The sequence below is a fragment of the Electrona antarctica genome (assembly GCF_951216825.1).
Source record: "Electrona antarctica genome assembly, chromosome: 24".
Taxonomy (NCBI): Eukaryota; Metazoa; Chordata; class Actinopteri; order Myctophiformes; family Myctophidae; genus Electrona; species Electrona antarctica.
The window spans coordinates 32,854,243-32,869,061 of NC_136803.1; the positions used below are offsets into that span (position 1 = coordinate 32,854,243).

The 14,819-nt window shown below is 43.1% G+C and overlaps 1 protein-coding gene across 2 annotated transcripts in view; it reads right to left on the reverse strand.

Moving 5' to 3' along the window:
* Window positions 1–14,819, reverse strand: part of LOC306917246 (beta-galactoside alpha-2,6-sialyltransferase 2-like) — an 88,181-nt gene that overhangs the window by 41,387 nt on the left and 31,975 nt on the right. For both annotated transcript variants that reach the window (XM_079495386.1, XM_079495387.1), the window contains exon 6: window positions 6,816–6,917. In XM_079495386.1, coding sequence (XP_079351512.1) covers window positions 6,816–6,917 — 102 coding nt within the window. The remainder of the gene's footprint in view (window positions 1–6,815; window positions 6,918–14,819) is intronic.

Below are 14,819 nucleotides of genomic sequence, written 5' to 3' on the forward strand. Positions count from 1 at the left end.
ACTTTACTTGCATCATTATTTCCATTTTTAGGTACTTTCTCTTTACAGCTTTGGTCGGTTAGTAGTTACTTTGAGGTTTTTTTGGAGGAAAAAAATAAAAGTTGTGACAAAATTTGGAAACATTGGAGCACTTGCTTTGGTTCGGTCAGAGACTTTCATCTAGGGCTGGCACGATTACAATTTGCGATTATCTCAAATTATTTGCGATTAGGAGATTATGCAACAATCGCGACAGGCCTGCTTTTGTCAGGCATATCCGGTTATTGCAATGCTATTGTGTTTAGTTTTCTGCCAGATAGTCTACCTGCCAGCCCATAGAGCCCCATTGTGAACCCGGACATGTTGAGTACACCAACGTTTTATGTTAGAAATGTTGAGTATGGGTCCCCAGCATGTAGAAACTTCCGGATGCTAACTTGCATATGTTGAGCAATTTTCATAATTGGCATAATATGTGACAATACCATTAAAACTGTTTAAGTGCCAGGGACGAGAAGACGAGATGAATCTAATCATGCACCGATTGCCAGGGACGAGAAGACGAGTTTTTTGGGGGGAAAAAGAATAAAAAGAAACCCCTTTTTTTTATATATTCTTTTTTTTTTTTTATCCATATTTTGAAAATTCCTCTAATCTGGTGTGCAGGTGATGACATGCACATGACATGCACAATAGAATTACATTTTCTTTATTTTATTTATAATGGGAATAGTGGCACCCAGGACCAAAACTGGTGTCCACCAGGTGGCACTGAAGGAGTTTTTAACAACCTATAGAAGGCAAAACATTCCAAATTTCATCATGCTTTATGTGACATGTCAAACTAGGGTAGGCTTACCATACGTCCTCTTTTGCCCGGACAAGTCCTCTTTTGGGGGGCTGTCCGGGCAGTCCGGGGGGGGAGGGGTTTATAAATTCCTTCAAATGTCCGGGGTTTTACACGTATCGCCTGTAGTGTATCGCTACGCTCACAGACCATTCAGACCAATGTGTATTACAATGCACGTTCAATGGTTCGTAGTGGAAAAACACTGAGAGTATTATTAGGCATGTAACGATTCACTCAACTCACGATACGATTCGTATCACGATATGAGGTTCACGATACGATTTTTCACGATATTAAAAAATATACATATATTTTAAAGAAAAATGACCGTTTTTAAATTTGTATTTTATTACATTTATCTTCCCCCCTGAGATTTTTTATTTAACTACATTGCAAAAGAAGTAGCATTACTTTTGACAGTGCAGAAACATAATTGCCTTCCTTGATGAGCATCAACGACCATCATCACCTGGGCACAGTCACACACAGCTCCCCTCTACAGAGTAGTAAAGCACTTGAATATGATGGAATATGACTAAAGCTCACATTTCACATCACACACTAGCCCCCCTAAAAAAATAAAAATAAATCGATTTTTTATTTCAATGAATCGATTCATATCGTCGGGATTAATATCGATATACGATATATCGTTACATGCCTATGCATTATTCATAACTCTGCATGCGCTGCGCGCTGACAGCGACACTGGTCCCGACCGCAGATCAGAGAAAGGCTCGCTGGCTGCTCTGCTGTCTGCAGATAGACTGTTGTGTTGTCTGCTCTCCGTGAGGAAAGCTTGAAATGCCAAAGAACTATCTCATCATTGACATGCAGAAAAAGTAGGCTACTGTTTTCTTAGCTTTGTGACTGACCAATGAGAAGCAGATTGTATTGTCTGCAAAGGAACTATGTGTCTGTCACAAATAAAAGTTCTGTCCTGCAAGCCCATGTCATGTCAACAACACAGACAAGGCAGCTGTGCGCGAGGTGAGTCCTGCAAATTAAATTGACCCAATATTATTTTGTACAATCTAGCAAAGCATAAGATATGTTGGTTTGGAGAATAGGCTGGTCTCTCTTTTTACAAGAGATAAGCCATAACTCTGAGAGTAAAACCAAATGGACCCATAAGAGTCCCATTTGATTCCATTTGTACAGTATCAGAGTTAAAAGTTATAAAAAGGGTCCATTTGGTTCCATTTGTACTACACTCTCAGAGTTACAGACCTGTAAGGGTCCATTTGGGTCCATGTGTTACACTCAGAGTTACAGACCTATAATGGGTCCATTTGGAACCCCCTCAAGGAACCATGAGGGTCCCTGGATCACACCTTTTGAGAGCCACTGCTTTAAATAAATGCATAACTAATATAGAGCATGTTTGATCAAATTTAGGAGCATAACTTTTTTGTTATAGATTATTTTGACATCTGAATTTAATTCAAACAGAACCGCGCACGCACAACGTGCACGCGCACATGCACACGCGCATGTGACCTCTTTTTGGTCATTCAGAATATGGTATGCCTAAACTAGGGGGTTTTCATGATGCTGAATCCATTCCAAGCATTAGTTTTGCAAAAAAAAAACACTCCTTGGGCTAAAAACGGCCATAGCCACTTGCCCAAATGTGCTGACATCACCACATTTGTGATGACGGCTATGGCCGTTTTAGCCCAACTAATGTTTTTTGTGCAAAACTAATGCTTGGAATGGATTCAGCATCGTAAAAAACCCCTATTTTGACACATCACATGCTACAAAAAGCATGATGAAATTTTGAATGTTTTGCCTTCTATAGGTTGTTAATGGTATGCCAATTATGACAATTGCTCAACATATGAAAGTAAGCATCCGGCAGTTTCTACATGCTGGGGACCCATACTCAACATTTCTAACATAAAACGTTGGTGTCCTCAACATGCCTGGGCTCACATTCTGGCAGGTGGATAGAAGAGACAGCTGTGGAAATAAGTGCAGCTGCTTTGCAGACAAACTATAATAGCCTGACGGATGGAGGTGTAATTATATGCACTCTATGTCACTCCATCGCTTTTAGTTGCAATTCGCAGCCATCTGGTGCAAAGTACATTCATGTACCTACTACTAGGCTACTAATAGGCTACTTAACCCATTTAGGTCCTGTCACGGGGCAACCCGTGCCCTATATACAAAGACACATGAAACTGCTTTCTATAACATGCAAGGACTATGTTTTAAACTGGTGTATTGAAAACTGTGTGTTCACTAGGCATGCCACGGTATGAGATTTTACAGTACGGGTATTGAAAACCTATACCTCGGTATTCCACGGTATTTATATTAAAAAAAAAAGGGGGGGGAAAGATTGCCCCCCCCCCACCTATGTCTAGTAGTGACTGCCCCCACCTCCTTATAAGCCCTTCTTTGTTCCCCAACCTGTAGGCCTACATATCTTATTTTTTTATTTTTACCTTTTATGATAATTTGAATTTTGTTATTTGTCATGTGACTTGTCATGATTATGAATTGATTACCCAGGACCGAATGGAAACAAGACTGCAAGGACTTTTTTCAGTGATCCCTTTGGACATGTGTTTGACTGTACCCTATACTGATTACATTTCTGCCAATAAAGTATTCAATCAATGAATCAATAGCTATTCCCCACTGTATTTCACTGTACTATGGCTCCCCCTAATGTCCGTTTTGTACCCTGCATGCTGGAGCAGAGGTAGTCTGCGCATGCTCACAACTGCGCCTCTGTGTTGTTGACACTTGACAGTTCACACTTTTAGTTTAGTACATGTGGAAATATGGAATATACAATTGGATCTGGGTGTCTTTCAGCAACACTAACTCAAAGGTAGGAAGCAACTTTTCAATCTACTGCAGCTGTGTGGTGAAAATAAATGTTTTGCCTTAGTCTGGGAGTGGAGTTGCACTGCATGCGCGCAGCATGGGCCGCCCACCAACACTGTATTAAAATACAGTAAACTCGGAAATCTCACGGTATCAACACCGTGGCTGTTCCTGTCGCGGTATTACCGAAATTCGGTAAACCGCGGCATGCCTAGTGTTCACTGATTTGTTTGCTAAGTGTCTCTCCTGCACTGCTGGTGGTATTTCCCTTGATTTAGGAAGGGGCCAAGTGCTATGCAGGGGAGGGGTGTTTCCTATGCTTTGAGTTTAATTGTCATTGAGTTTCCAACCCAAGTTATACTTGTTAACTGTAATGCATCTTTATGAATGTTTAGATTACTTTTATGCAAGGGGTTATTATGGCAGTATTTATTTACAAGTATTTATTGAGAAGAAATGTTGCTAATTGTTCTGTGTCCTGTGGTAGGATCCACCCCTATTTAAGGGAGGATGCAGGGACAGGTGAGTCAGTTGGTTGTGGGCTTTAACACGGGTAACAGTCCTGAGGGAGAGCTACAGGGCCTTGGGTGACCAAGGTTTAACCTGAAGAGAGTTCTCATCCTATTTGGTCTTGTTCAATTGTGTTTGCCTAAGTATTTATTTTGTTGGTCTATTGTTGGCCAGTATTTAGTTGTTGATATGTGAATTGCACTGAAGAAAACTGCCTGGAGGTTGGTGGAGGAGTTTTGGGAGAATAAAAACCCTTAACCTACATTTTCAGGCCCGACGTAAAAAAAAATGGAAAAAGGCTTCTAAATCCTGACAGTTTCCTGAAATATCTATGTTTTCCATGTCAGTGGTGCTCAATATTTCATGTCAAGGACCCCCAAATATTATGTAATTGGCCGCCGACCCCCATTTAAAAATGTTGTTCCAGGGACCTCCCAGAAGAAGATTAGAGTTAAAAACATTTGCTCTGAAAGAATATATATTGAAAGATTTGCGCCACATTTTTACGATTTTTCAAAAATAGCAGATCTACAAGCTCGTAGCGGGGCACCGAGTGCCGTGCTATGAGCTTGTAAGTCTGCTATTTTTCAACAGCTAAAGGATAACATAATGCTTAAACACCAAAAGTCCTTTACGGTTTAAGTAGAATTTTGACACACTTTTTTTTTTTTACTTTAATATTTCCATTCAATCTCCACTATACAGTACAGTACATCTCATACTCTTGTACTTTAGTTTTTCTCCGTTTCTTCGCCCCACTACAATTATTTCTTCGCCCCACTACAATTATTAGACATCTTTAGTTACTAGTTACTTGTTACATTAATGTACATTAACAACTAGCGGAATTTTGTATATTTTGGTTATTCGGGGGAAAAAATAGCAGAGCTGCAAGCTCAACGCATAACACGCGCTGTGAGCAAAGTACAGTAGATCTGCTATTTTTATACATTTGTTTTGGTTTGTTTTTGATTTAAGGAAAACAGAAAAAGACAATTCTTCCACCTTCCAATGTATTTGTGAGACGGTGTAGGCATGATATAATCTGTCGAGTGGAAACCTCACTATGTCTAAAACTGTTATCAGGATTCAAATTCATAAAACTACTGAAAGCAGCAAATCTACAGGCTCAAAACGCGTCGCTTGTGATGCTTTCGCGCGACGCCGTACTGTGATCGAGCAGGGCACTCATTTACGAAGGAACATTCACAAAGTTAAAATAATGGAGACGCGTGGTTAAAACTGTGGGGCGGCTGTGGCTCAGGAGGTAGAGCAGGTCGTCCAATGATCCCTGGGTCTGCGGTTCAAATCCCGGGCTCCTCCTGTCCGTGTCCTTGGGCAAGACACTGAACCCTACATTGCCTCCAATGAGTCGGTCGGTGTAAGCTTGCCACCATTGGTGTGTGGATGTGGGAAGTGAGGACGCTGGGGTCGACTGTTCGCCGCTTCACCTCCCAATGTATGAATGAATGAATGAACCATTGTAAAGCGCTTTGAGCACTTGGAAAAGCGCTATAAAAATGCAATTCATTATTATTATTAAAACAGTTTCCATGACAACAACTGTGGTGTGGAAGTTGAATACGTCCGGGGCACAGTGGAGCAGACAGAACTCACACACACTTCACAGCGATGATAATAACTGCTTCTGTCTGTCTGACAGCTCCACTCCAACCCTCTGTCGGGGTGGAAAAATCTCCTATGTTCCAAAACCAGTGGCGTGCACAGATACACTAGGTGGTGCTAGACTCTAGCTCTAGCAGCTAGAGCACCTGCCCTTTGCCCTCTGGACAGCGATGTGCCCTTTTGAATTTAAAAAAAAAATTGTACACTGTAGGCTACAGTATGTGGACCATTGTGACATTGATCAATTCTTGATAAAAAGCTTCTAATATTATTTATGCCCCAAAATCTATGAATCTCACTATTAAGGCAACCGGCCAGTTCCACGCGCTGCACAAGGTGCCCTTTTTTCACTTGAGCACCTGCCCCTCTAAATGTCTGTGCACGCCACTGTGCACTGTACAGTATATGTTGCTGTCATATGTTTTGTAATGTACTTTTAACTTATTAATCCTACTATAAATGCACCACTGCGTGCGTGTGTGTACGGTTGTAATGCACATAACTCGAGAACCGTTTGACCCACCGACTTCAGATTCGACACACACGTTCCACACCCCCGCAGGGAGTGCAGTGACAGGTATAGAGTCGGTCGGACCCACGGTTCTCCAGAACCACCACAAAAAGCTCTGCTCAGGCTCTGCCAGTGGGCCTAATCAGCCTAATTGCCTCAGCCAATTGATTGCCATGGCAACCCTACACCTGACAATTGATTAGCCTACTTAACCAGTCCCCTTTTCACAGTCAGTCAATTTGCCCTCTTCAGACACAGGCAGATACAGAGATCTCCATCTCCATGTGGGACACAGAGACGGTTAAAATGGGTGCTATGACAAGTTGACAACAGGTATTATTAGGTTCCCAAGTTGCATCGTTCTCAAGTAGGCCAGTAGCCGACGGGCACGTACAGGTCTAGTCTATTCATTTGTGAGAGGACTGCAACGGAAATAAGTCCCTGCAGGACTTATTTGGTTTTAATGCTTTTCAAATGAATAATAAAATAAAGTACCTTTGGCAGGTCCACGGAGTAGGGCGCCGGGTCCCAGGCCACCAGGGTGACGTCCTGATACAGGGAGCTGGCGTTGAAGTTGTGCCTGGGCCTCGCCACGATCTGTGGGACACAAAGAGCAGGCCGAGGTACGGCTCCGAGTGAGGTTCTGTGGCAGTGTTGTTTTTGGGCAGCAAATTTCTATTTTAGTCAGTGTCTTTGGAATGAAACTTCATTTAGTTTTAGTCACATTTTAGTCACCAGGAATGTTTTAGTGTTAAGACTAGTTTTAGTCGACTAAATATCAAGATTCAAGATTAAAGATTCAAGACTTTATTGCCATGTCAACAGTTGATTGGAATTTGTTTCAGTGCACTAAAACAGACATACAAAAAGACACATATTCACATCACATATTCAGACAGTAGAAAAAGATACAAAAGTACAAACATCATATGAGGGGGACCAATAAATAAGAAGAATGCAAAACGTTACAATTCATGTTGAATAAATAAATAACAATTCCTCGCAGTTCGAGTGCGAGTGAAAAGAGGGTCAGCATTCAGGAGGCGAACAGCCTCGGTGATAAGTGCTATTCTTAAAGCAGGAGGTATTGCTATTTAGAGACCGGAGTCTCTAATAATTACAGTACTTGAGTACATGGTAAAATGGTAAATGGTGCATTTATATAGCGCCTTTATACAAGGCGCTTTACAGAGATTGTGCATTACATTCACCCATTCACGCACATATTCATACACCGATGGCGGCGGAAACCATGCAAGGCACCAACCAGCACATCAGGAGCAATTAGGGGTTCAGAGTCTTGCTCAAGGACACTTCGACACCAACTCTGGGGGAGCCCGGGTTCGAAATGGCAACCTTGCGGTTGCCATCCGGCCACTCTACCCCTGAGCCACTGCCATAACTCTGTAGGTAGGTAGGTAGGTAGGTAGCTACCTACCTACCTACCTACCTACTGTTAGAGAATATTCCATATTATACTGTTATGTGAATGTTATGTGAAGATGGACATTTGTGCTCTGGACAACTGCAGTTGTCAAAGACCGTTTGTAGCTGGCTTGAAGTTGTCAGGAAGTGCCCGTGTGTCGTATTCCTCTCCAGGCACCTCCTGGCCTCAAGGTCAAGCAGATGCCTCTGCTATCAGGCCTTGCACAACCAGTATTAACCAGCCACTGTTACCCCAAATTCTGCCATGTTCAGCCCCTCCCCATTTCCTAATAATGTGCCTTTATATACCCGATGCAAAGTGCATTTATTTTGTGTTCTTGCGACGACTCATGCTGAGCGGAGCGCAATCTTATCATTTGTGTTTTACACATCTTACTTGGAATAAACAGCCACTAAGACGACTACTTCTCAATAATTTTATTTTCTCACCGTTTACATAAAAGTCTGCCTTATCACTACCTACCTACCCAGGGACGTGCAGAGTGTGTTAGAGGGGCAGGGGCTGAAATCCCGTAAGAGGGCACTTTTGGACAAAAATAGTGAAAATAGCAGATCTAGATAAGTTATTTTCGGGCCGCAACCCAGCACTCTTTATCTATAAAAGGGGCATTTGCATTTATTTCACCGTAAGTAAATGCTGCATTTGTGGTCTGGAGAGGGCAGTTGTTTTTACAGATGGGTAGAAGGGCAGGTGGCTGAAGCCCCCTTTGATGTCTATGTGTGCACGTGCCTGTACCTACCTACCTACCTCACTCAGTCTCCACCACTCTTATCCATCTCACTCTCCATCCATCCATCTTGTCTTAAGGTGAATCTTGGATCTGAACTCGGGGGGGGGGGGGGGGGGGGGGGGGGGGGTTGTTTTACTTCTTTTGCCTGTCCATATTAGTAACTGAAACTATTCCCATTGTGTTGTCCCCACAAACAAGCCCTGTCGGGACACGCGAGTGTCATGTTTTGACAACGTTTTATGCAACAAATGCAGCATTCCCGTGAGTTCGTAATGTATCCACGATGCTGTCACCGATGACATCAGCCATGTATGAATGAATGCACACCTGATGCAAATCATGTGTGTCGTGTTTGTCTGTAAAGGGATACGACGGAATACAATGTTGCCATTCAGTGGGTGGACAGGAAGTAAATTAACTCCGGTGACATGCCCAAGAAAAGGTTTTGAGTATCTGTACTTAACCCATTTAGACCTGAGGCCGATTCTAAAAAAAAAAGTCTTCCAAATCCTGACAGTTCTCTGAAAAAACCCATGTTTCTATGTCAATGGTTCTCAAACATTTTCATGTCAAGGACCCCCAAAAATATATGTAATTGGCCGCCGACCCCCATCTGAACATATGTTGATCCAGGGACCCCCCTGAAGCAAAGATTTGAGTTAAAAACGATTTTTCAAAAATAGCTCGTAGCGCGCCACTCGGTAGATCTGCTATTTTTCAATAGCTAAAGTATAACATCATGCTTTAAAACACCAAAAGGGGCTCCCGCCCAGAATGGGTTAAAGTCAAGTGATATTTGACCAGAAGTATCTATACATAAGTGACATCAGTCATGCACTGCGTTGTTGATGTAATGTTGTTGCTTTTTTGTCTGTGAAGTGGATCCGGTAACATCGTGTTCCCATTTTACCATGGATCATTATTTCTCATGCTTCTCCTACGGAACGGTTCAGGGAGAGGTTTTCACAAAGCCTGAGGCTTCGGAATGCTTCATAACATCCATCACTGGCAGGTGATGGATTATAGTTGATATCATAGTTTGTCTGTCCAAAAGTGTTACTTTTCAGGAAATGGGGAAAAAACCTGAGGTCGATTCTACAAATGCCTTCTAAATCCTGACAGTTTTCTGAAAACCCCATGTTTCTATGTCAGTCGTTCTCAAACATTTTCATGTCAAGGACCCCCAAAAATATATGTAATTGGCTGCCGACCCCCCCATCTGAAAATATGTAGTTCCAGGGACCCCCCAGAAGCAAATATTTGAGTTAAAAACGTCTGCCACGCTACGAGCTTGTAGATCTGCCATTTTTGAAAAATCGTGAAAACGTGGGGGGGGGGGGGGGGGGGGGTCGGTGGCAGATTACATATAATTTTGGGGCTCCTTGACATGAAATAGTGTGAGAACCACTGATATAGAAACATGGGGTTTTCAGAAAACAGTCATGATTTAAAAGTAATTTGTAGATTTTGTTCTCAGGTCTTAATGGGTTAACTACTTTTGCTGGGGAGTGGGGACCCCCCATGTAAACCATGGTAAACGGTGGGTGCATGCATCTATAGAACCTCTCTCCAAAGAACTTTATAATGATGCACCCATGGCCGACAGTGGAGGAAACCATGCAAGGCTTGCTTACACCCTTGCTGTGTGTGCACGCGTGCATGCGTGTGTGTTCGTGCGTGTGTGCAGCTCAGAAGAGATGGACAGTCGAGCGATGAATGGTGTTTATATAGCCTGTTGTTGACAGATGCAGTTGGTTCATTGTTTACTTGGCATCAGTGTCTTTGAGGCACTACATTGTTCTCTCTGTATGCTCTTATGTGACTGTTTGCTTTGTTGTTTATTGGCTGTATAGAGTTCATGCTTACTCTGCTCTGCTGCGTTCACACTATACTGTACGTCAAATGCTAAATGTTAAATGCTTCAATGTTACATTATACATAGATGGAGGTGTGTGCGCACGCATGCGTCTGTGTGTGTGTGTGTGTGTGTGCGTGTCAAGGACACGTGGACAAGGGGGCTCGGTGGCACAGTTGGTAGTGCTGTCTCCTCAAAGCCAGAAGGTCCTGGGTTCCCGCTGGGGACACTGTGGGTGCTGGGGGCGTGTTCCCTCCTCCGTGTCATCAGTGCCCATACCCGAGGCGGGGTTGGTGAAAGGGCCTTTCTGTGTGGAGTTTGCATGTTCTCCCCGTGTCCCCTAGGGTAGGTAGTAGGTAGGTACCCTCACAAAAAACATGCAGTAATCCTGGTCTCTAAACTACCTCCCCCTGGCGCCTGATGGAGGGGAAAGGAACTGGAATAAAGTGTTCCTTCCACGCGCTACGTCCAACCAGGTAAACTCCCCCTGTCAGGTGTAAAGGAGCGACTTGGACACTCATGCATGAAGGAAGCACGAGTTCAAGTCCGTTGCTCTCCCCAGGTTGGCGGAGGGTGTGTAGAGCCCAGGATCACATTAGATAATTGACACAGGGGTGAAAGATGGGTTACAAAATCGTGGGATAAAAAAATAATTTAAGAAGGACACGTGGACACTATCCCAGGGGCAGTTGGAGGAGAAGACCCTTCCCGTGTGGCCGGCGCTCACTCTACTGTACCTCCTGGAGTGGCATTTTGTCTCCCTGCTTTTTTTCTATCGAGACATTTAGATCGTGCCAAAGGTCACGTCTCACCTAGACAGTAGACACAGGATTACCTGGCTGTTATACCTATCCACTTCATGCCTCGTGCCACACAAGGGCCTTCACAGAGCGCTTCCACTTTTCACAGTCAGTTGCCGCAATACTCACTCCAGAACACGATTTCCATCCTGCTTTCTTGTCTTTCCTTCTCAACGGTGCGCCTCTGGGTGGTCTTTGGTCTTCCTTTTCTTCCGTTTCCCTTCTGGTGGTTCCCATGTCAATGCCATGTTGCAGTCCATTGTTGTGGTCCTGTCGTAGTATGTGTCCAATCAATCATACAGACAAGTTGAAGCTGGATGTCCTGGTTTCATATGCTATTTTTAAAAGAATTTGAACTGACCTCACACTAGAGGAAGGCATATGCACCTGCTTTTTGTAGTATGTGGTTTTAAGAGTCTGATTCTGTTTGTGTGTTTTTGTATTATCTTTTTGTACCGTGTGTTTGTCATGTATGTAAAATCATTAAGGCTGTCAAAAATAACGCGTTAACGGCATTAATTAATTGCGTTAATTAATTGCGTTAAAATATTTAACGTAATTAACGCATGCGCAGTGTTCCCCCTAACCTTAGAGTATAAGCCCCTAACGTGCGCCCGTGTGCGCGGCTCAGGAACGTCCAGTGCATAACAAATCTGTCACTGTGTAGCGCACAGTCATGATTGAACAACACTAGAGAGATACACTGTAGCTTGTGTATTGTAGTTGGGTTCAATGGGTTGCCAAGTGGTTTGATTCTGTAACTCTGTTGCGTTACTTTGTCTGCCTACAGTGCCTAGCAAAGCCCCTTTGGATCATCATTCATTAGGCTACACACAGTCACACACACACACACACACACACGCACACGCCTCCTCCAGTCTTCTTCCTCCGCACGCATGCACACACGCACACTACTAGTGCTGTGTACTGTGTGTAGCTCAGACGCAGCGCGCTGCAAGAATCCCTCACAACATTTTATAGTACCGTCGGGTCCGTCGCAACTTGTGGACAGTTTGAAAATGCGGGTCCTACGTGCATTAAGCCATTAACGTTGGTCCGCCTGGTTTTGTTTTGTCCAACGCGATTACGTGAATCAGCATGGCTGCGCCTGCAGTATAGGCTATTACCAAAACAAACACATGGTACTTTTGTGTCACACATGGAAAGCAACTGAAAACGACCAGGGATATAAAGACAGTTCTCCTGTGCTGCTGTGCACAGCGCAGATAATGCACAACTCCAGGTATGAACCAAAACACTGACTGAAGCTGATCATTCACGACTAACTATCTCCAGAGTCCTGCAGTCCCGCAATGTAAGAGAGACAATTAAATCTCGTCTCTCACTATAGTCCACTTCTCTACAATGCCATTCTAGCCTTAAAACCTACATTTATATGTTATTCAATATTTTACTTTAGCGCAAAATATAGGCTTTTCTAAACCAAGCCCTGTTTAAAAAATGGTTATGTGCCATGTTATTGTATTTTGTGAATGAACTATAGTCTACAGTTTAACCCATTGATTCTCAGCCATTTTAATTTCAAGGACCCCCAAATTAAATTGATAGAAAGTAGCCTAGACCATTTCATTATGATTTGTATCTCTGGACTGGGACCCCAGTCTCCATCCATCCATCTTCAACCGCTTATCCGTGGTCGGGTCGCGGGGCAACAGCTCCCCCAGAGTGTTCCAGACTTCCCTCTCCAGAGCAACATTAGTGACTTCCTCATGGGGGACCCCAGTCTACATGGCCAAAAGCCAGTGTTAATTTAACTCAAAGTGTAGGCTAGGCCTACAAATGCTCACATCATATATAAATGCATTAGAAAACAAAAAACATTAAAAAACAAATTTATATCCGCTTTCTGTCATTTATATTAACATTTCCACAACAATATACAGGAAAATATGGCATATTTTGACTTGAGTAAAAATACAATTTTCTTTCCCTACATTATTTATAGAAAAAGGCAGATGGCACACCTCAACAGGTCGGTGACATGGTGCGTAGGGCAACAGTGATCATATTAAAAAAGGCTGTCCTGATGAAGTTCTAGCGACCCGACCCGTAAATCAATATATAAATGTACAATTAAGAAGTAGTGAAAATACTAGCTCACAACACGGATCGGTGAATCAATATTCTCCAGCGCTTGCTTTTGGCGCGCCCGCCCCTCTAGACCGGAAAGCACGCTGCAGGCTGGGCCAGGCTATACTCCGACAGTGACATGCACTATGGGTTTGAAGAGTCACAGCGCCAGCCATGCATCCCTTGATCCCACCATGACATGAGAGCAGAGCGGAATAAATGTATCCTCCAAAAGATGCCTGGCCGATGGATTGGCCACACTCTTGGCAAACCTGCAACAAATGTGACTAAATTTGACTGGGGGACTGCCATTGGATTTTTTTGAATTTTCGTTTTCGTTTATGTCATATGAAAGCAGGGAATCATAGCTTCAAATTGACATATTGGTTGTTCAGTTTGACCCACCAGTTTTGGAGATATGGCTTATAGAGTAATGTCTTGCAGAAAACAGCGAGTTGAGAAAACAGGCTTGAAAGGTTCACTTCTGTGGCCTCTAACATTACACCTAGCTACATATTTACATGTCGATTTCAGCTCGGACACTTATTTCAGACATGCTCTAGTATGTGAAGAGTCTGCCTGTGCTATTAACTAATTTTGGAAAATAAAAAAAGTTTTTCTCCTCTGGTGAAAAGCTGGAGTTTGCACGATGGCAAGCTCTCAGTCAAACCTGCATCAAAAGGAAGTGACCTGGATGCAGATGTGAAGAGTTCTGAGAAAGTGGGCCAGGACTAGGATGTCTGGCCTATGCACAAAGTTGGGCTACAGGCGTAAGTAAAAGTGAGCCAGTGTGTTCCCCCTCACCGAAAAAAAAAGAAAATACAAAGGCCAGTGTTGTTTTCGTCGACTAAAACTAAGACAAAAAAATGTTCGTCGACTACCTTTTTCCAGTGGCGGAAACTAAATGGAAACTAAATGAAAACTAAGCTATGATGAGTAAAACTAAGACTAAATATACTGACAATTTCGTCAACAAATAAAAACTAGACTAAAATGTTAGGAAGGGACTAGTGGACAAGAGATCCAGTATAAGTCATTTTACACTTGGTTGCATGCTGAAAATAGCAGATCTACAAGCCCACAACGTGTCGCAGAGCGATGCGTTGTGAGCTTGTAGATTGGCTATTTTCAGCAAGTGTAAAAACAGTCAAAAGGACTATAGGATGTCTGGCCTATGCACAAAGTTGGGCTATAGGCATAAGTAAGAGTGAGCCAGTGTGTTCCCCCTCACCGAATTCCTCTCAGAAAGAAAATACAACACAATTAAATGCACTTAGCCAATAGTATGTATCCACCATTGTTTGTGGCAGTGACATACACTTTGACATTATACCATGCATTGATTGTTCCAGTCAATATGAATGTATGAATTTATATTTATATTCACGCAGACCTTGTGATGGATTAACTTATTTGTGTGGATGCACTGCCCTCTTGTGGACATGTTCATTCATGCAGTGGACCAATATCAGTGTTCTACAGGACAAGATAGTGCCTGAGGAGGTTCAAAATGGACCCTTATGGCCTGGGCCATGGCTCAGTGGTCCAGGCACCTTGGATGGTAATCCTATCTGGC